The 22797-nt window shown below is 35.4% G+C and overlaps 2 protein-coding genes across 2 annotated transcripts; one reads left to right on the plus strand and one right to left on the minus strand.

The window, feature by feature from the left end:
• Window positions 1-1284: 1284 nt before the first annotated feature.
• LOC128549361 (uncharacterized protein K02A2.6-like) lies at window positions 1285-5220 on the minus strand. The gene has a single exon (XM_053525977.1). It carries the CDS (start codon window positions 5218-5220, stop codon window positions 1285-1287), a length of 3936 nt encoding a protein of 1311 aa, XP_053381952.1.
• A 5231-nt stretch (window positions 5221-10451) lies between these two features.
• On the plus strand, window positions 10452-20562 carry LOC123541506 (heat shock 70 kDa protein 12A-like). The gene is made up of 7 exons (XM_053525978.1): window positions 10452-10565; window positions 14175-14351; window positions 15388-15563; window positions 15850-16068; window positions 16483-16536; window positions 16987-16993; window positions 18077-20562. The coding sequence occupies exons 2-7, from the start codon at window positions 14204-14206 to the stop codon at window positions 19117-19119; spliced, it is 1647 nt and encodes a 548-aa protein (XP_053381953.1). The 5' UTR covers window positions 10452-10565; window positions 14175-14203; the 3' UTR covers window positions 19120-20562.
• The last annotated feature ends 2235 nt before the right edge of the window (window positions 20563-22797 follow it).

Raw genomic sequence — 22797 nt, forward strand, 5'->3', positions numbered from 1 at the left:
AAATGTGTACAAAAAAATTGTACTTAGACAATTTAATATTATACAACCATTTAATTCATCACGTACAACATATATAAATATTACAATACATTTTGGATATATGAGTGAGTGAGTTGGGTTTTACGGCGAATCGACACAAAATGGTCATATATCGCCGAGTTTGGATATAGATATTTCTATATATATTGTGTCGATTTGCCGTAAAACTCAACTCACTCACTCATATATCAAAAATGTATTGTAATTCAACAATACGATATAAATAGAGGGAAAAAAGTATAAAGTGAAGGAGATCCACTAATAAACTCTTTCACATAGGATTCTTACTGACCAATTATTTAATCATCTGAATCACATTCTTTTGGATGAACATATCCAAATACATTTAACTCGTATAAGGAGGTAAGTATTGTAAACAAAATATGGAGAGACCATAGTTCTTCGTTAGCCGCCAGCCCTTCATGTGTGTGGATACTGTAAAGTGTCCGAGTTATAATTGTATGGGAAGATTAAATGAATAAAGACTGTCTATGATAATATATATTTTAATGATCAGCTACGATTGCATGTTGGTTAAACTCTGATAAAGATCTTACTCATACTACAATGAAATATAATATGTAGGCGGAGCTTAGAGAGTCTGGCTTTAGATTGACAGATAAACTCTACTACAGTACATCTCCTCTTCACTTGAATTAAAACTTGCATAGTAATGTGAAATTAAAATAAACAACATAATATTGGTGCTAGACAAATTCTGTCAAAGTGTCACTTTAAAATACCAGAACATAATAGTTTAATACTGAAAATATCACCAGTTAATATTGATAAGTTTACATCCTGTGTGTTCTGCACGTATCCTAATATTTGTTGATTATACACCAGTCTATGTGCCTACAATAAATCTGTAATGTAATTAAATGAAATGTCAAATAAACTAGAGTCAATTATATTCTCTATTGATATCTTTTATCAATGAAATTCCAGAGTTAATTGTTGTGAGAAGAATAAGAGCAGTGCGTTAACAAAATATCATTGTTTCTTTCTCTCTTCTTTTTAAAAAAAAAAATGAAATAAATGCACTTGATTCGTAAAACTGATAACATTATAGATAAAATGAAATTTATATACACTATATACACCAAGTAATTTCAAGTCAGATGTTATCCTTTTAGATCGAATCTGATAATATAAACTTGCACTATTTTTTTATCTGCCGGATTATTATGCCAGCTTCACAGCACTTCATACATATCACTTTTAATTAATTAACTTCCAATTGTTTTAATGCGTTGCATAATCTTTGAGGTATTCAGGTGGTTTTCTTTCACGCTGACTTCTTCGTACAGGTTGTGAGTTGGTTGAATCGCGTGTCAGTGACGAATCAGAATTATTTCTAGTCGGTATGTTGATAATGTTGTCGTTATCTGTTGATGATGATGATGATGATGATGGTAACGGCGGTGGATTTTCTACGTTTTTGAATTCTGACGAATTTCTAGTAATTTGCTTGTCCTCGCGTTTTGCTGTAATCATTGTTCCTTTTTTAGAAATGATTTCATACGGACGCGGGTCAAATGGTGGTGTTAGTTTATTGTCCTTCTTTTGTTTGACAAGTACTGTGTCACCAATTTTCAGATTTGATGGTTTTGCATGACGTCTAGTATCAGCATAAGACTTCATTTTTTGCTTAGCCTTTTTGTCAGATTGTTTTGCTTTCTTATGTTTTTCTCCTTGTTTTGAAGGTATTTGAACACTCGGTATTTTGATGTTTATTGAACGTCCATAAAACAATTCAGCTGGTGAAATGTGTGTGGAAGCATGTGGTGTAGCACGGTAATTTCGTAAATATGAATACATGTCTTGTTTCCAAGATGTACCCTGAGCATGGGATGCGCGTATTGCTTTACCTATCGATCGCATGAAACGTTCACATTCACCATTCGCTTGCGGCCATAATGGAGTAATTTTTCTATGTTTGAATCCCATATAATTCGCAAATTGTGCAAATTCGTGTCCATTCATTGGCGGACCATTATCTGATTTTAGAACTTCGCAAATTCCAAATTCTGAGAATATCTTGTCTAATACAGGAGTCTTTGAAGAGGGTGAGTTAATAATTTCTACTATTGGAAACCGTGAATATTCGTCTATCAGAACAAGTAGGTATTTCCCATCCGGAAAAGGTCCTGCAAAATCCAAGCTAACATGTTGAAATATATATTCTGGCATTTCACTCATATTCAATGGTTCTGACAAATTTGTTTTCGTTGCAACAAGGCATGGTATGCAACTTTTGCATTTCTTTTCGACTTGCTTATCTATTCCCGGAAAATATACTTTTTCACGTAATAGCTGTTTCGTTTTCACAATACCCTGATGTCCTTCATGAGCTATATTAATTACCTTATCTTGTAATGATTTTGGTATCACGAGCTTTGATTCATGAAGTAATACTTCACCATCTTCAAGGTAAACTACTGTCACAGCATTTTTGCATCTTGCAAATGTATCAATTACACTGTTTTGCGATTTTATCCACTTCGAGCTTTTGACATTTGATATGACTGTTTGTAAATCACTGTCATCGCGCGTTGCACTTATAATTTCCTTCATTGTTACTGCCTTCGGAACACAATGGTGAGCAATGAATGAGATGTGTTCTTCCGCATGTTTTGATTGTTTTGACTGTTTTGAACTGGCAGCATCTGGATGTCGACTCAAATAATTGGACATGTTTGATTCTCCAGATCTGTATTTCACACGAAAATCATAAGCTTGTAGTCTCATTCTCCAACGTTCAAGTCTTGCAAGTGGTTTCGACTTAGGATTCGCGTAGATATGTTCGAGTGCTTTGGCATCACTGATTAAAGTGAATGAATGTCCATACAAATAGATATGCCAATGTTCAATAGCCCAGACAATGGCTAGATTTTCTCGTTCTGTTTGGGAATAACGTTTTTCTACGTCAGTAAGTGACTTGCTACCATAACAGACAACTTTGCCATTCTGAAGCATAATTGCTGCAATTCCAACTGGACTGGCATCGACTATTAATTCAGTTTCGGCTTTTGGATTGAAGTAGGTCATTACAGTATTACTGCTTAGATTGTTTTTGAGAGTTTCAAATGCATCCTGTTGTTTCTTGTCCCATTTCCAGTCTACTCCTTTTTTGATCAATTGACGTAGTGGTTCAGTTATTGTCGAATAATTTGGAATGAATCTCGAGACATAGTTTGTCATTGCCAGAAAACTACGTACTTCTGACACATTTGTGGGAGCTTGAGCATTTTTGATAGCTTCACATTTCTTTGGATCGGCAGAGATTCCATCTTCACTAAATACATATCCAAAGAATTCAATCTTGCGCTTGTTGAACTCACACTTCTTTTTGTTAAGCGTAAAGCCTTTATCTTGGAGTCGTTTCAAAACAGCCTCTAAACGTTTGTCATGTTGTGCTTGATTTTCAGCATACACGATGATGTCATCGCTGATGTTTCTTACGCCATCAAGTCCTTCTAGCGCAGTGCGTAGTGTATTTTGGAAAATTTCAGCAGCGCTATTTATTCCAAAACTTAGACGTTTGTATCGCCTGATTCCAACATGTGTTGTGAATGTCGTCACATTTCGAGATGATTCTGAGAGTTCCAGCTGATGATATCCTTGATTTAGATCTAGTTTTGAAAACACTTTTGCTCCATTTAAATCAACTATCATATCATCCAATGTAGGAATGATGTGTTTTGTTCGTTTGATTGCTGTATTGGGCAACCTCATATCAACACATAATCTAATTTCATTTGTTTTTGATTTTGGTTTTGATGTTACCACTATCGGTGAAACCCAGTCTGTAGCTCCTTCTACCTTTTCAATGATGTCCAAGTCTTCTAGACGCTTCAATTCCTTTTCGACTTGTTTCCGTTGATGGAAAGGTATTCGTCTATGCGGTTGTGACACGGGTTGTACATCCGAATCGATTATTAGGTCAATCTGCTTATCCTTGTATTTCCCAATACCAGTAAATACTGAATTGTAGTTTTTGCAAATTTCATCGACCTTACTATGTTGCAGTGTTTGAATTTCTGGAATCACTTGTAATTCTACTGATGTAAGATACGATAACAGATTACCGCTTTTGCCTTCTGTCACCAAAATTTCAGCTGTAGTGTACTTCTGTTTTGTTTCAACGGTAGTCACAAATTTCCCAAGAAGTTTGACATGAGAATCAGTGCCATATGCAAATACTTTCAAGTTTGGTTTTTGAAGCTTTGGTTTCGGATTCATTTTGTTGTACGTCTCTTGATCTAGTACATTAACTGAAGAACCAGTGTCAATTAGGAACTTGACATTGTGTCCATTAACTAAAGCACTTACGTATGGTCTCCTGGACATGGCATTTACAGTTAGTCCAAATGCATAATTGTCACTTTGGTCGCTATCATCACTCGATGAATAGTCATTTAGATTGTGAGTTTTCCTAGATTTCATTGTTTTTGAGCGGCACACACTTTCAAAATGGTTTTTCTTGTGACAATATAAACATTCTTTACCTTGCGCTGGACATTTTGTCTTGTGAGGGTATTCAAATCCACAGTTTCGACATTTTCTTTGTTTTTGCTTAACATTTGGTTTGTTTGCAGTAATTTTCTTCGGTGTGAATTTCCTTTTTGTAACCTTGTTTGCACTTTCACTCGTACCATGTTCGATTTCGGAAGCATGTTTGTCAGATAATTCAAGTGCACGAGCTTCTTGAATCAATTCATCCAAAGTTATATCTTGTTTCAGCGCTTTGCGACGTAACCTTGTTGACTGACATCCTTGGATAATCTGTGATTTTATTTTCTTGTCTTTTTCGGCAAATTCACAGTTTTCACAGAGCTGTCGTAGCCTTGTATGATACGTGTCAATTGTCTCACTTGACTCTTGTTTTGCTTGGCGAAATTTGTACACCTCGTACTCTGTGCATTTTTTCGGTGCAAAGTATTCCGTAAGTTTCAAAAGAGCAGTCTTATAATCATCACCTGTCTCGGATAGTGTATCGAAAATATCATTTACTTCTTCCCCGGCATAATGTAGAAGTAAGGCCCTCTTTCTCTTTTCATTAGTTATGTCCAAACCAATTAGTAGATTCTCTAGACGTTGACACCATTTTTTCCATCTAGTGTCCACAGCAGGCTCGTTAACAACAAAATTAGAGAACACTGGTAATCCTTGTGCCATTTTAATAGTAGTAAAACATCAGTGTTTCATGAATGAATTTCTACAATTATGTCACTGTTATTCCAATGCTGTTTATTAAACATTTAATCCAATATTTTGTTGCTATCCTCGTCGCCAATGTAAAGTGTCCGAGTTATAATTGTATGGGAAGATTAAATGAATAAAGACTGTCTATGATAATATACATTTTAATGATCAGCTACGATTGCATGTTGGTTAAACTCTGATAAAGATCTTACTCATACTACAATGAAATATAATATGTAGGCGGAACTTAGAGAGTCTGGCTTTAGATTGACAGATAAACTCTACTACAGTACAGATACATGCAGGAAAACAACTTTGCCAGAGTGTCAAGGTCGCAGCAAGGGGTGTCAATGTTGCAGCAAGGAGAGTCAAGGTTGCAGCAAGGCGTGTCTAGGTCACATACAGCATAACTGAAAAAAAAGGATTATTACTGATCTTAAAAAACTCATGCCCTGGGATGCAAGATGATCTGAGAAAAGTGTCATGGATTCCTGGATTAATTCTTCAACATTAATTTTGCCATCATTGAAAAGAAAATGAAAATAGGTTGGCATTCAGCAAAATCAATAAGTCTGTCTAATAGTTACTTATTTCTTAATCTGGCTGAATCCTACACTGTCCAAAAACAATTGCTTTGGTGGACGCAGTGGTTGAGAGGGCTAAGGTGCTTTCCTACGGAGGTGAAGGCCTCTGGTTTGAATACTGGCTAATCCCATTGCGGTGTGTCCATCGGCCAAGGCACATTATCACGATTGCCTCAGTTAAACCAGTTGTAAATGGGTACCAGCAAATTGCTGGGGGTAAGGTATAATTGGTTTTAACTGTTCTTAAAAAAAATAGGGTCAATCAAATGCTCTACAGAGCTTATGTTAATTGTTTCACGAAGTGACAGTAAATAAAATTTTCATTTACATTTACATGTATTTGATATACAAGTGAAATAAGTTTTAGTTTTGCATGCTTTGTAGGCAAATAAAATAGTTTTGAGTTCAGATTTGTGGTAATCTTCAATCTTATCATGATGGCCTGAGTGTTTAATCATGACACATCTGAACGAATCATGAATTTTTCAAACATTGTGACAAAAAATCATTCATATGAATTTTTCACAAATGTTTTGTTTTGATGTCAGGTTCCAATATTCTGCCTGTACAGTAGATATAACTTTGAAAAAAAGGAGTTTTGGGGTCCAAATTAACAGGGGTTGAATTTTGGAAAAGCATACAATCATTGCTCTTCTCCCCTTTCACATAATTATATTGCATCCATGCTCTTAAGAATCACTGAGTTTTACACATAAAAGAAAAAACTGTTGGCTATACAAATGAGAATAAATATTAAAATGGAGCTAAAAGATTAACTCTAACAAGAAGGCCGAGACGGCCCTAGGTTGCTCACCTGTGTAACACACCATAACAGTGTAAACATGATTTACCTAGTGATTTCATGGAGACAAATATTCTGACAAATTTTCATTAAGACTGGACAAAATAAACGTGGCCCCATGAGCGTAAATAAGCATTCTCTTTGATTTGACCTAGGTACTTAGTTTTTTACACCACATGACCCAGATTCGAACTTGTCCAAGACTTCATGAAAACAAACATTCTGGCAAAGTTTCGAAAAGATTGGAGAAAAAAGTGGCTTCTAGACTGTATACAAGCTTTTCCTATGATCTGACCTAGCACCCTAGTTTTTGCCCCACCTGACCCAGATTTAAAATCGTATAAGACTTCATGATAACAAATATTCCGACCAAATTTTATGAAGATAGAATAAAAAATGTACCCCCAAGGGTGTAAACAAGCTTATCCTTTGATTTGACCTGGTGACCTAGTTTTTGACCCCACATGACCCAGATAAATATTCATATGATGCAGACAAACATTCTGACCATGTTTCACGCACATAAAATGAACAAGAGTGTTAACAAGCCTTTCCTTTGATTTGACTGGGAGATCAAGTTTTTGACCCAATATGACCCAGTTTCAAACTTGGCCTAAGAATCATCAAGATAAACATTCTGACCAAGTTTCAAGAAGACAGGATTCATAAATGTGGCCTGAAGAATGTTAACAAGCTTTTCCTTTGATTTGAACTTATGACCTTGTTTCTGACCCCATATAATCCAGATTCAAACTTAGCTTTGATATCATCAAGATAAATATTCTGACCAAGTTTCATGAAGGCAGGGTCGTAAATGTGGTCTCTAGGTTGTTAACAAGCTTTTCCTTTGATTTGACCTGATGACCTAGTTTTTGACCCGACATGACCCAGTTTCGATCTAGGCCTTGAGATCATCATGATAATCATTCTGTGCAAGTTAATTTCAAATCAAAAGCATAAATGAAACCTCTATATGGCTGAAAGGACCAAAACAGAAAAACTTGCCGCTTTCAGGGGCAGTAACTCTAGAACCCATGATGAAATCTAGCCAGTTTTGAAAAGGAACTGAGATATTATTGTGACATAAGTTGTGTGTAAGTGTGGTTAAAACCAAATATAAAATGTCACTTCTATCATGTTCTCAAGGTAAAAATTACCAAATTTTGGCTCTTTCAGGGGTCAGTCAGGGGCAGTAACTCCAGAACCTATGACTGCATCTGAAAGATTCATCATGGAATCCAAGATTTATTGTTGTTGAAGATATTTTGTAAATTTGTATCAAATTAAACCGTAAATGAAGTCTCCATATGGCTGCAATCCCAAAATAGAAAATTTAGGCCCATTAAGGGGCCGAGCTAAAGGGCCATAACTCTGGAACTCATGATGGAATCTGGCCAGGTTTTGAAAGGAACAAAGATATTATGCCAATAAAAGTTATGTGCAAGTTTGATTATAGTCGATTGCAAAATGTTGTCTCCACCATGTCCACAAACAAAAAATGGCAAATTTTGGCCCTTTAAGGGGCCATAACTCTGCAACCCATGATGGGACATGGCCAGTTTTTAAAAAGGAACATAGATATTATGCCAATACAAGCTGTGTGCATGTTTTATTAAAGTTGATTGCAATATGAAGTCTTTATATGGCTGCAAAAGCCAAAATAGCAAATTTAGGCCCTTTAAGGGGCCATAACTCTGGAACCCATGATGACGGGATCTGGCCAGTTTTCGAAAGGAACCGAGATACTATACCCATACAAGTTGTGTGTAAGTTTGACAAAAATCAAATACAAAATGATGTCTCTTATTGTGTTCACAAGGAAATTGTGGCCGGACGACAGACAAAGGGTGATCACAAAAAAGCTATCCCTGTCTCACCCTGTCACTATGTGACAGGTGTGCTAAAAACAAGAAAGTAGGTCAGAGTGGGGCCTCTTTTCACCCCAAGGGCATAGTTCGAACACTCTTATTAGAAATCAACCCGGCAATGATATATATCAAATATCAAAGGCCTAGGCCTTGAACTTTCAGACAAGTTTTTTAACTTTTTTTCCTACATAAGTCTAGTACGTAAAACTTGGGACACCCTGGGTGGGGGCCTCTTTTCAACTAAAAGGCATTATTTAAATATCTTGGTAGAGTACTAGGCAATGCAACATAGCAAATATCAAAAGCCTAGGCCTTCTGGTTTCAGACAAGAAGATTTTTGAAGTTTTTCCTATATATGTAAAACTATGGACCCCCAGGGAAGGGCCTCTTTTCACCCATGGGTAATGATTTTAATAATCTTGATAAAAGACCATAAGGCAATGCTACATACAAAACATCAAAGTCATAGGGCTTGTGGTTTCAGAAAAGATGATTTTTAAAGTTTTTTCCTATTCAAGTCTATATAAACCATATGTCCCTGGCCTGAGCGGGGCAATATTTTACCCTAGGCGGATAAATTGAGCAAACTTGGCAAAGGACCAATAGATGATGATACATACCAAATATCAAAGCCCTAGGCCCTGCGATTTTTGACAAGATTTTCGAAGTTTTTCCCTATATAAGTCTATATAAACCATGTGAACCCCGGGGCGGGGCCATATTTAACCCTAGGGGGATAATTTGAACAATCTTAGTAGAGGAAAACTAGATGGTATGTTACGTACAAAATATCAAAGCCCTAAGCCCTGTGGTTTTGGACAAGAAGATTTTCAAAGTTTTTCCTATATAAGTCTATGTTAATCATATGACCCCCAGGGCGGGGCCATTTTGACCCTAGGGGGATAATTTGAAATAATCTGGTAGAGGACTATTAGATGATGCTACATACTAAATACCAAAGCCCTAGCTACTTTGGTTTTGGACAAGAAGATTTTTTTATGTTTTTCCTTTCGGTTGCCATGGCAACCAGAGTTCTGCATGGATTTCAATTCTCTGGGCAATTTGGATAGAGGGACACTCAAGGATCATTCTGTGAAGTTTAGTGAAAAAATTTGCGATAGAATAGTGGTCATGTATATTTTTAAAATATACTTGAATATCTGGGCTTACCAAAATGCCTGTTTTGGCACAACAAAAGACAAAACTTAAAAAAGAAAAGACCACGTTAGCAAAAATCAGCCACCATTATTTATGGTTTGTCTGCCAATGAACACATTGTCAATAAAGACAAAACACTCCGCAATCTTGATATTGGATATCCACCTGTTAAAGCAGCATGCCTCCAGATTTGGCTAAAAAATAATCTTTCTTTCAAATTGAAGTTTGGTCATATTATAAACATTAGAATATGAATTTTTGTTTCTAAAATATTTTAAAAGTTCCAAATCAAGAAAAAAAGATGGCCGCGTCGGGAATCGAACCTCGGATCGCCGCGGCATTTTCCGGTCGTCGTAACCAATAACGCCACAGCTGAAGTAGTGAATAATGACTTCAAAATATTGATATTTATAATCGAGACAGTTTACATGGAGTAAAAAGCGTGGCAAGGGCTTTTTGATTTTCATCGTAAAAAGTAGTAAAAGCAGCAAATTCTCATGTGTTTCCGTAACATAAAGTTTGTCAGTAATTAAGTTTTAAAGCATTCTTAAGAAATATAGCATTTATTTCAGATATCTAAAAAAAAAAATTTTTTTGTTGTTGTCGAACGATGTGCAGTAATGCTGCTCTCAAACTATTTTCAGTTTTCGTTTATAAACAAGGAAGTAAAATGAATACTGAATGTGAAGGTCTACTTGTTTACGCTTCTTTTTAATGTTACATGAATTTGTTGGAATCAAAATGGCCTGATCTGGTTTGCAAAGGATTAGACTATTGACATACTTTTAATGATTGAATGACATACTTTTAATGATTGAATGTGATACAATTATGGACATAATATCATTCTTGATTTATATGTTATTCATTCCATGTATCGAAATCGAAAGTACATAGTTTTACTAGGTTAGTATGGTGATTTTTATCATTTATGAATATTAAAAAAAACAATTGCACATTTAGGCACAAATTTTCATTTTATTTGCCGTATATGTTCTTGAAATAATTAAAGACCGAATACAGATACTACTTTCGTTTTCATTTAAGTTCCAATCATAGTAAAACCATGAAGACCTTATTTTGCTTACTTGTATTTTTATTTTATAATCTATTCATGATAATGAACAATGCATAAAAAAGAATAAAAGCAAGACTCGATCTAACTTTGTTTCCAGCAAAGAGTGTACCTGTGTTTCTAATATCTTAAAGACATATTTGTGTTTCGCAGTAAATTCAGCATACAGGCATTGTGTACTCAAAGCAAATTTTGCTCGCAATTTTGTTTATAAAATGGCATGAAATGCACAATTTGTATTGTAGAATTGCAAATGTTCTTGTGGATGATACCTGAAACGCAATACGTATAACACAATGATTACCATGGCTATAAGTGTCTACCTGTCAACCTGATTTACTCAGATTGTTTTGTACGAAAATGTTCTAAAATGCACCATTTTGATATGTAGAACTCTAAACTTTTTCGATGACGACCCCGAAATATCGATCTTTACCAGTTCTCCAGTTACTAGAGTAGTACAAACTAGTATAATGTATAATTTAGCCTAATTGACTTCGATATTTTTGTCTGAAATGGCTTGAAACGCACCATTTTGTCTTTTAGAATTTCCATTTTTTCAGGGATAATTACAAAATCCCAAACCGTGCATGTACTCCAATGTCCATCAGGCAAGTGTGTACTAATCTTGTCCCTCTGCTTTGCACTGATTTTGTTTTGTGAAATGGCTTTCAAATGTGATATTATGTCTCGCAGAATCGAAATTTCCCAGGAAATTTGATTGTTTAACTTAGTAGCGTGTACTTGTCAACATGAATTACTCATTTTTTTTAAATGTCTTGTAGATTTTCAAAAGTTTTTGGGAGAAAACCCGAAAGCCTGTCCTCTGACATTCAATGCTGGTTTGGTGTACTTGTCAACCCGCTTTGGTCAGGTTTTCGTCTTAATGGCTTTAAAAATGCACAATTTATTTTGTTAAATTTCAAAATATCTAGGGGACTATCCCTGAAAACCTTTTCCTACCTCTACGCAGTTATTCGGGTTAGTAGAGAGAGCGTGTTTGTCAGCATGAACTTCTCAGGTCTTAAAAATTAACACTAGTCGTGTCCTCTGTCCGATTCTCGGTCAGTGCTGATAAGTTTTCATTTCGCTACACTAGCTCGGATGTTGTATTTGTCAATTTTAATTTACTCGGATATTTGTCGATATTTGTCTGAATCGCTTTAGAATACACCATTTATCTTATAGATATTCAAATTTTCTCCGGAGAGCCCATGAACTCTTATCCTTACTTTAACATATACTTAGACTCGAATTATTTAGACTATATAGTAAGGTGTACTTAACAGTCAAATTTTGTCTAAGGTTTGCCAAGCACTCTATGTTTCCAGACCATGGCATGGACACGTGCATTCGCTGTAATATCTCTGGGGGAAATGTTCAAAATTAATGCGGACTTGTTTTTACCATTAAAGCTGGAATGTCGCCATATGACTTATAATTGTGTTGGCGCGACGTTAAACCCAACTAAAACAAAAAAGGTATTTATGGCACATTACTCTAGACCACTGATACCGTAAGTGATCTTTAGCTTGTATACGTTGTTGGTTGTATGCGCATTACATGTCAAAATTATCGAACAAATTATATATTGGCAGGTTAAAATAAAACGGCAACGAAAAAAATGGATGATATGAGCCATAAAAGCTTGATACCAGTTTGGTGATAATATATCGACCTGAAGTACCGTAATTGTTCAGAAGCCACTTTTTGACGCCGCGCACCATTCCGTCATCCCGCACTTACGCAATATTTTCTGTTAACAAGGGTTTCAAGAATACTTGGTTAATAAAGTTATTTAAGTTTTGTTGGAAATAACTTGATTAAAGAACGATTTTTTATTTGATATGAACAGTAAATATCTGGTTCTACCTAAATTGCAAGAAACAGTGTTTACCATAGTTCCTCTCCCCCCCCCCCCTCTCTCTCTCTCTCTCTCTCTCTCTGGGGCTTTTCTCGCTCTGTCCCTCTGGCCAGATCGCTCTGTGTCTATATTAGTAGAGGATGAATTTTGCGCCCTGAGAGGCTGCCTTTGTTTGTTTAGCTTATATGAACGTGTTTATCGTGACAAGGGTTCTATATAAATCTTGCATAATAAATAATAATGGTTTAATGATATTCAAGAAAGTTGAAAAAAGGTATTTAAATTAAATTAGCCTTGCAAGTTTGCCTTCATTTATTAGTTGTCTTTACATAATATTTAAAAGGAATCAACAACTTCATCATATGAACCACAGTAGAAGGACTTGTCACTGTATAAAATGTTCTACAGTCAGCCAACATGCAAACTTACGCATTGGCTACGCTCGTTGCATTTGAGATCTTGACCAAGCCGGGCGGGCCCTATAAGATCTATAGCACGATGCCTTGATTATTTATGATATTCATCTACGAACAAAGTAGCGACTAAGTGCACTGATTATGCTTAGGCTGTCGTGTGCCTTAATTAGTGTCTTTTGAGCCACTGGACTAAAATGAATGATTATCTATCTGAAGTTGTAATTGTATAACAATGCACTTTAGCAAACACCGTCCCACTCATGACAGTTTTTTTACTACAATCATTTTAATATCAATAAGGTGCATGCGTTTCAAAAGGGGTATATGTAATCTGGTATTCAAAAAGTTTTCTTTAGTGTTATACTAGACAAATAAAACTATCATAAATGAGATATCTAGGTTAATATTATAGATAGTCGCGAATCTGTCATTAAATGAACTTTGTACAATCTGATGTAATGTGTACTGTCTCAACTTGCAACAAAGGAACACACATGATTCTAAAAAAACTTTACCATATTCAGTTACTCCAGATTTCTGAAACAAATGCAAACACTGGCTGTAATGTTGTTTATAGGCAGTTCGTTCCACTAGATATTATTTTTATTAATTTTATGCTCTTCAATGAAATACAGAAATTTATAAGCGAATTAAAATTGATATTTCCTCTGTTTCAAACAGTGAAAATATCATTTTTATTTTTCACTGGTACGGAACTACACTTGCATGCGATAGAATATGAATTATAAATTATCGAAAATTCCTTGCAAAACATACTTCAGTAAAGATATAGATTTATAAAAATACTTACAGGATTATTGAAATATAGATTCCATCGTAATAAAATGTAAATGAAATCATGAAACGTCATTTGACAATTTTTCTATATAGATATCATGACGCCACGACATTATGACGTCATGGTGTGATGCACGTGACGTTACGCGAGTAATCTGGATAATATTTGCTTAAAACCATTGAAAATAAATAGAATAAAAGGAAACTTCTTTGTTTCAGTGTAAGATCGAAATATATTTCACTCGTGAACACCCACTGCGCCACTCGTGAAATTATTGCACTATAATGTTCACTCGGTGAAATATATTTCGATCTTACACTAAAACAAACAAATATCCCCTATACCTTTAGATTGATTGCAGTTTGTTGTAGTATTTAAAGAGCATAGAAAATGGAAAAGGCAGATGCGTACAGACATTCCACCACTTCTCCGCATCTACTTGTTGTTGCCTTTGACTTTGGAACTACCTACAGTGGCTATGCGTTTTCCTTCCGAAATGAGCCATTAAAAGTACAAACAAACCAGAACTGGATCGCAGGTAACAGGTTATATTAAAACTCTCACTCAAACCAGTGCGTGTTATATAACGTTGTGCGCCTCGTTATTAGATGGTTATTGGTGTTAGTAGATGAAAGTTATTGTCTCAAAAGCGTTAGTACACATTTACGGTTTTAAGTGATGGATTTGTGCTGTAAACACAAATTAACTGCAAGTATTCATTTTATATACTCGCATTTTGGAACAGAATGCAAAACATTTAATAAAGCAGTTCTGCAGAGGAGGTTAAATTTCAGATGATGAAGACTGTTCTTGTTTCCTTTTTTATACGCATTTCACATTAAGTGTATAAGAAATATATTTCTATACATTTATAGTTTATATTGTATGTAAGGTTGAGGTAATGTATGTTTCATGTCGCAACCATCACGTTGATTACATAAGCAGATTACATCTTACTCATTTAAAGTTTTCAGTACAAGGCTTGTTTATTTTGTAGAAAACTGAACACTTCCGAACATTGATGCGTCTCATGCGATGGAGCCATCGTTTTAAATCTTTGTTGCATTTAAATCCATTTATGTTAATCAAGATTTCTGAACTAGTTCAATCTGATTAATATCAAATCTTAAAATGCTGCGCACATTTAGAATGTGTACTTATATCAGATTGTGAACTAGTCATTCCAAAATTGTTAAACATTTTGTGGGAATTCAAGTAAAATGAGATCCAATAAGTCATACTGACATTATTTTGCGTAACTGCACTAAAATGTTCGGACCTAAACTTTCCCAGACGATGTACGATACTATCTGTCACATTCCTGTATAATATGTCTCATTTTCGGTAAAAATAATGCATATATTGCAATGACGGTTTACCTTTTTTGATCAGTATAGTCATGATAACGTATGTTTTATGTATTTTGAAGATATTGTTTATAAGCACAGATCTGAACCAGCAAAATCGAGATATGCTTCAACAAAATGACAATACAGAGTGTAGTGGGCGCGCTATGATAATCTGAATGCATGTGTTCCTATAAATGAAAATAATTATACTTTTGTGGTCTACAGGTTCAGAGAAGCTTGTCTCACTAAAGACACCAACCTGTGTGCTGTTGAGTCCAAACAAACAGTTCGATTCTTTTGGATATGAAGCCGAGAATAAGTACTCTGAGCTTGCCTTTGACGAAAATCATGCCGGCTGGTTGCTGTTCAGACGGTTTAAAATGTTGCTGTATGAACAAAAGGTATATCGATAAAATTAAACAAGGTATTACAGCATTTACTGAATGTGATCATGATCATATGTGTAGGTCAAAATCAGATACCATTGTTGAGTTCAACAGAAGGGCATTTATGCATTGTTCTTTTCTTTAAACACCAACGTGGAAATAATTTGCCGTTGAGCTCAATACATATGGTGTTAATAGTGGATCAGTAGAAAAATGTGATATATTTATTTTTTGTTGAACACACATGACATAATTTTAAACTGCTATTGATTAAAAGCTCAAGATGACTAATCGTTTTCAGAAACTTACAAGGGAAGCGCAAATAGACGACATAAATGGAAATCCTATGCCAGCTATGACAATATTTGCCATGTCGATCCGCTATTTAAAGGAGCATTTTCTGTCACAGCTAGACAAACAAGTTACAGGTGTGCAAGAGACAGATATTCAATATGTACTAACAGTACCGGCAATCTGGGATGATCGTGCTAAGCAGTTTATGCGAGAAGCTGCAGTAGAGGTAACAACGTTATATTTGAACTTATCAACAATGTTTCATTCAACAAAAATAGCCGAATACGTCGAGATAAACAAGTCAAACAATCTGAAAATAATGAATAAGTTTGCAGTCGTAAGAACGAATATGTCTTTTAATTAATCGAACAAACAATTTATACATCTAATACCTTCATGAAAGGAATGCATTGCCGTTCTTTTATATCTATAGTTTCACCGTTAAGTCTCAAACTTATACGCTTTCATTTTCAATTTGGACGTTTACCATGTACAGCTGAAGAAAGGTACCTATTTCGCAAGTATTGAAACTTAAAAATCAGTGAGTCTAAAGCACAACTGCTTGTTTGACAAATAGATTCGGTTTATGTTCTACAATTTAAGTGTTTTAAAAGCACCACTTTCATTATATGATCAAAAGGCAGGAATTGATACAACACGTTTGAGATTAGCACTAGAGCCTGAGGCAGCTTCAGTCTGGTTTTAAACCTTGAAAGATGGTGATGTGGCCGCTGTTACAGAATATGGAACACAGTATATGGTGGTCGACCTTGGAGGTTCGTATAATTAAATTATGCTTCACTTAGGACAAGGGCCTAACATACTTCACTTGACCGACTGGTTATTGCCACTGATTTCGAATCACTTGCCCCTCACCGCCATGAGTTCGGAAGCTCACTTAGATTGTAGTGTTCTTGAATGGAATGAAACCACCAAGCTTGTTTATGGTAGGTCGGTGGTTTTGTACCAGCTCGTGTCTAAAATATTTCTCGATGAGGCACCTGGGGTCTTCCTCCCCTACCATATGTGACTTAAAACCTAAGAAAAATGCATTGTTGAAAACCTCCGTTTCAAATTTTCTTCAGCTGACTCTGTAGCCCAATTTATAAAGCTCTGGGCTGAAGCTCTTTTTCATTTATTTCAGGCCATAAGTTCAAACCCCACCGGGATCACTTTGTCATGCCGCCTCCATTTATAATTGGGAGCATTCATTTTTACCCTTGTCAGTGTTTGCGCCTGTCCGTGTATATATTTGTTTGTGTTCAAAAACGTGTCTGCTCTATAACTTTTATACACGGGTGAATATTCAAATACATTGGTAACACCACTTCACCATAACAAGACAATGTGTTGCCTGCAAGATCAAGGCCTCTAGCTAAAAGGACAAGGGCACACTTAAATGTCAAAAGGTTAAGGTATTTTTTCTTGACCGCTTAACGTGTTATGGAAAGGATGAATATTCAAAGTGCTCCGCATACACATTCGCGAAATGTCGTTGTTAGTTCAAAGGTCAAAGCCACACGTAGAGATCAGAGATTTCACTTCTTTCTTTTCTCTTCGAATATCTTTTGTGTTCGTGGATGGATATTCAAATTACTTAGAACAAACATTCACCATAAGACAATGTGTCAAATAGAAGACACCGACCTCTAGTTCAAAAGTCAATGTCACACTTACAGGTCAAACGTACAAATGTACAAACATTCGGTATAATAGGACGATGTATCACGCACAATACATAGGCTACATATAAAGGTCAAATATTTAAGAACTTTCTTGTCCGGTCAAAATTTACTGTAACAAGACGACCCGACGCTCAAAGGTCAAGTTTTTACTAATGGTTCTGTGTAAATGTTCTATTGCCAAAGTGACATTAATCAAAGTACACACGCAGCTGTGTCCTAACATCGGTAGCAGGGGCATCCGTGTCCTTAAGACACATTTGTAGTTATTTCCTGTTTTGTTTGACTTGTTTCACCCTTATTGTTTATTGCACAAATTTATTTACAAACGTTATAGTTTACAAATTGATAAAGATATTGCATAAATAACCAGGGATGAAAATATAATTATAAACTTTTCAGGGTTATGTATTTCCTTTCATTTAAAACTTTTTGAATATCTATGACTATGAACAAACGGGACTTAACTAGATTGCCTTGTGTGGTTATAGTCCTTGATGTCAATCATAATTTCTGAATATAAAATACATTCTTTTTATTGTCTAAAATTAGGTGGTACAGCGGATGTGTCTGTCCATGGAATGAATCCGGACGGTTCACTGAAACAGCTGCATAAAGCAAGTGGTGGTCCTTGGGGTGGTACCAACGTTGACAATAACTACATTGCGTGGCTCTCTAAAATATTTGGACAAAGGGCAGTTGAACGTTTTCAAGCAGAGGATATGGCAAGTTTTTTTGACCTACTTAGAGAACTCGAAACCAATAAAAGATCTGTAAGGTTTGATGCTATGCAACCTCTTATCTTTAGAATTTCGGCAACATTAAAGGAAATATCGGAGGAAGAAAAGGGCGATACCTTGTCTGCAAGATTAGCTGGAAAAGATGTTGTCGTCAAAAGAGACAAGATGAAAATTGATCAAGCCGTTGTGAGACAATGGTTTGACGGACCGGTTGATAATATAATTAGGCATATTAAAGGAATCCTGTCTGAACCCAGTATGGGAAGTGTAAACACTATTTTACTAGTTGGTGGGTTTGCCGAAAGTAAATATGTTCAAGAGAAAGTAATACATGCTATTAACTATAAGCGATTTATTATACCAAATGACCCAGGCCTAACAGTTCTCAAAGGAGCTGTTAGGTTTGGACATGAACCAACTATTATATCAACTAGAGTTATGAATTATACGTATGGTGTTGACATGGTAAAAGATTTCGACGAAACAAAATACTCTGAATCTCTCAGATTGACCATTAACGGAGAAGACGTCGTAGCTCTTCCAGTTTTCAAGAAATTAGTGAGTGCTGGTGAAACATTAAAGGTTGACCACGAAGTAAAAATTGTTGGCATTCCAAGGAACGCAAAATGTTCGATTGCGCATATTTTCCGTACAGCCGATCATGATCCCAGATTTACAACAGACCCTGGTTGTGTAGAACTTGGCAGTATCATAGTTGACCATCCTGAGGGAGACACACTGAAAGATAAAAGTACAACAATTACAGTAGCATTTGGCGACACTGAGCTGAGAGTTAAGGCTAGAGTTACCAAAACAGGCAAAGAATTCAAAACAATTATAGACTGCTTGCAATAAGCAAGCTGTAACTAACTATAATATATTTGTCAAATGATTTAAAGTCTGTTCCATTCCAAAGGTTTACCCCAACTTTGGTGTCACATGACAAAACTACGACACTTACCGGCAAAGTAAACATGGTTTGATAAACTAAAAAAAGTCACCCTCGAGAAATTTAACGATTTTTTTCTGCTTTGCCAAATATCCAAATAAATGACAAATTTATATTTTCAACGGCAGTCTCCCATTGTAATTTCTTGTCGCCATTGGAGTTTGCTCTCTAAATTTGGAGTATTACGGGAAAATTCACGTGAATTTTATCGGGAGCGATTCAAGACTCATTTCGTTTATGAATGCATGAGTGAAATGAAATGTTGTAGTCTATTTAAAAAAACTATACAATGAACACATTATTTAGATCTAACAAAAATGTAAATTGACTCACTTTTTACAAAGTTATATACACTCCAAAATTCTTCCAAGTCTTCAGTAGCTCTGTCCAATCCTCGATGAGTAAATTGTAGAGTCAGTGTACCCGGTTTCGCACTGTACGCGGTTTCGCACACCCAGCAAATTCATGTGCTTTGTGAGAATAAAGCAGAAAATTCAACAATTCTTTGTTATTATTTCACAAAATTGAGTTATTCCCTACATAAATTGACACAAGGGGTCCATCCCCGCTTGAGCCTCGTTCTGGTAAGTGCAGACGAAAACAATAACAATACTAATGGATGCCAGTAGGTCAGCTGAAAAATATTAAATTTTATGAAAATAATGACTAAGCAAACAACAACAAGGTGTAAAATAAATTGAAAAATCACTTTTCCTTCATACATGTAGATATTTACCTATTACTTTACCGAAATGAAAAATATTTCAACAGATATTGAAGTTCTCCCAACCTGCAAAATGACTTCAACTTGATTGTTTGCTTTACGTTTTTACTAAAACAGAGAACTTAATCGAATGACAAGACTTGTTGGGATCTTTTGTGATTCAGCAGCTTCTATTGTTTATTTTTGTTTCATGTATTCAGCTGTTTCAGCCTTTTCTGCTTTAAGCAGAAAAAACAGGGTTTGGTTCCTATATTTCACTTTCATAACTGCTTTTTAATTTCACTTTCAGATGTTTTATTGGAAAATACATGTTTAAATTGAATAGAATAAATACTTAAAAAGTTAATTGAAATTTTTCTTATGGGTAAATGCATTACTATCACTGAATTCTATAAATAGCATGGTGTGCGAAACCGGGTACACTTAAATGCAAAAACTGGTCAAAATATGTTATCCGAATCAAGTTCATCAAGAGGTATGACGTCATTGAAGTGGGAAAGGAAAGTAAGCGTGTTTTAAACCAAAATAAGTGTATTTATTAAAGCATGTAGAGGTAAATTCAAATTTAATCATTTTTCGCTAAATAGGAAAGTATTCTTAGGAAATGTGTGCGAAACCGGGTACACTGACTAAGCTCTTTTAAACATCAGTGAAATTCAGGCATCAATCGCACCATGCCCTTGAAACGATGACTTGTTCAAAATAACATCATTTCCAAACGCATGGTTCAAAGATAACCTGTATTTTAGCATCCTTACTGAAGTATTTACAGTCCACCACATATCCAATTTCTTTCACAATGGTCAGTTTTGAACTTCGATAAACAATATTCACCGGCTGTGTATGCAAGATAATTCTTTTTCTCCGAAAAAAACTTGTGACGTATTAGACAAATGACGTAATCTTGCTGTGGCCATATGCAGATTTATACGAGGCGCACAAGGGAAATATTACCTCTAGGTTTAAAATCACAATTAGCTGATAGAAGATAGAAATCTTGACGTATCTATGTCACGCTAGAATTATACTCTACTTCTTGAAATATATATTTAAACAATGCTTAATTCATACCTGTCAAGTCTGACGCTTATATCGTGATTCTAACGAATTCAAGGTTTGATCACGATTTAACGAAATTGGAGCATTTTCTCACGCTTTCTAAAAAAAATCAGATAAAAAAATTGTGGACCAGTTATTTTCTCTAATTTGCCATCTGGCATCGTTATTTTAAGACAGGATGAGACAACAATAAGATACATCAACAATAAACAGAAAACACAGGTCAAGTGTCGTTTTCAATGTACTGATTACGTAACAGACCTGCCGAAACTGGTTCTGGCCAGTTTTTGCTTTAACCGAAGCTTCCCGAGAAAGATTGTACCAATCAAATTGATGCGTTAATTTCCGTATGACTACGAGCCAATTACGTAAATCATCGATATTGACTGACTGATTACTATTTATGCTATTCGTTGACGTTGCATTGTCGGAAAAGTATTAGAACCATGATTCGCGCACTTGACCTTGACCGACACTAAAAAAACATGACGATGCCAAAAAGAAAAAAAAAAAGAATTATACTTCAAAATAAACCAACGCGCGGGAACTGGAATTTCCTTGGCTTAGAAAAGCAAACAATGGACCTAGTTTTGCTTTCTGCAAGCTATGCAGGAAGAAAATTGTATGCACAACCGTTTTTCCGGTGCAGGTTCAAACCGAAAGTACATTTCAAATCGAAAGTAGAATATGTAGATCAGCGAGACGTTTGTTTGTATTAAACATTTAGGTCCATCAATATCACGGCTGTAATAAAAACTCAAAACAGTTTTGCTGACAAAATCAGTTATAAAATTTGCATTATTAATTTTATTTGTTTTTTAGAAAAATAAAGTTTCTTGTAGATCTATCATGAAATAAAAAAAAATAAAAATCAGGTCACATGTGTTTTCCATATAGACTGTGTTAAAGCAAGGCAAAAAAGAGTGGACATGGAATTCATATTAATGATCTCAGAAAGCACCAGAATGCATATTTTCATATATACTTTTAAAAAAAAATTCTTGTGGGGTGGGGGGATCCCCAACCCCCCCCCCCCCCCCCCCCAGAGGGAGGGAAAGACCCCTCCTGTACCCACCTCCATTTGTCGCTCGCTGCGACTCGCACAAATCTCACTCTTTCATATTTTGGAAACTTGACAGGTATGCTTAATTGTTTATCGTTTTATCAACCTATCTATTTTATTTCATTTCTTTTTTAAATTTTGCTGTTTATATGGAAGCATCTCCTTTTTCTTTTAAGCTCGTGACTTACTCTTGATCCGAGGGCTGCTAATTTAGATTTCTTTTAAAGCGAAATCGGACCGCGAGCCCATTCTCTCTATTTATTTTTATCATATCTATCATTATTATTATGCCAGATTTATATTTGACTTAAATAACTTGTATGAACGATCCAGAGAGCAGTCATAGAGCCTACTCGGAATTTGAAGTTATTTATAATGGCGATTCCAGAGTTAAATTTATGGGGGGAGGGGCGGTGTCGGACGGCAACCGAATCTTTTAATGACGGGTGGTGGGTTCCATCGGAAAATCATAATTATGGGTGGTGGGGTCCATCCAAAAATCATAATTATGGTGGTGGTCCTCACAAAAACCGTCTTTATGGGTGATGAGTTAATTGTAAAAATGTATAAAATATGGGTGGTTGGGTGTTTGATCACCTCTTTTAATTAATTACGGACGTTTTCCTTTCTTTTTAACTATAAGTTGCTACTTTAATGAACGCAATTTTGACATTACCGATCTAAGAAATATTATCTTTTTTGATAAATTTCTGTTCATTAAGCATTTCTTTTCTTTTT

Source organism: Mercenaria mercenaria, chromosome 16, assembly GCF_021730395.1.
Source record: "Mercenaria mercenaria strain notata chromosome 16, MADL_Memer_1, whole genome shotgun sequence".
Classification (NCBI taxonomy): domain Eukaryota; kingdom Metazoa; phylum Mollusca; class Bivalvia; order Venerida; family Veneridae; genus Mercenaria; species Mercenaria mercenaria.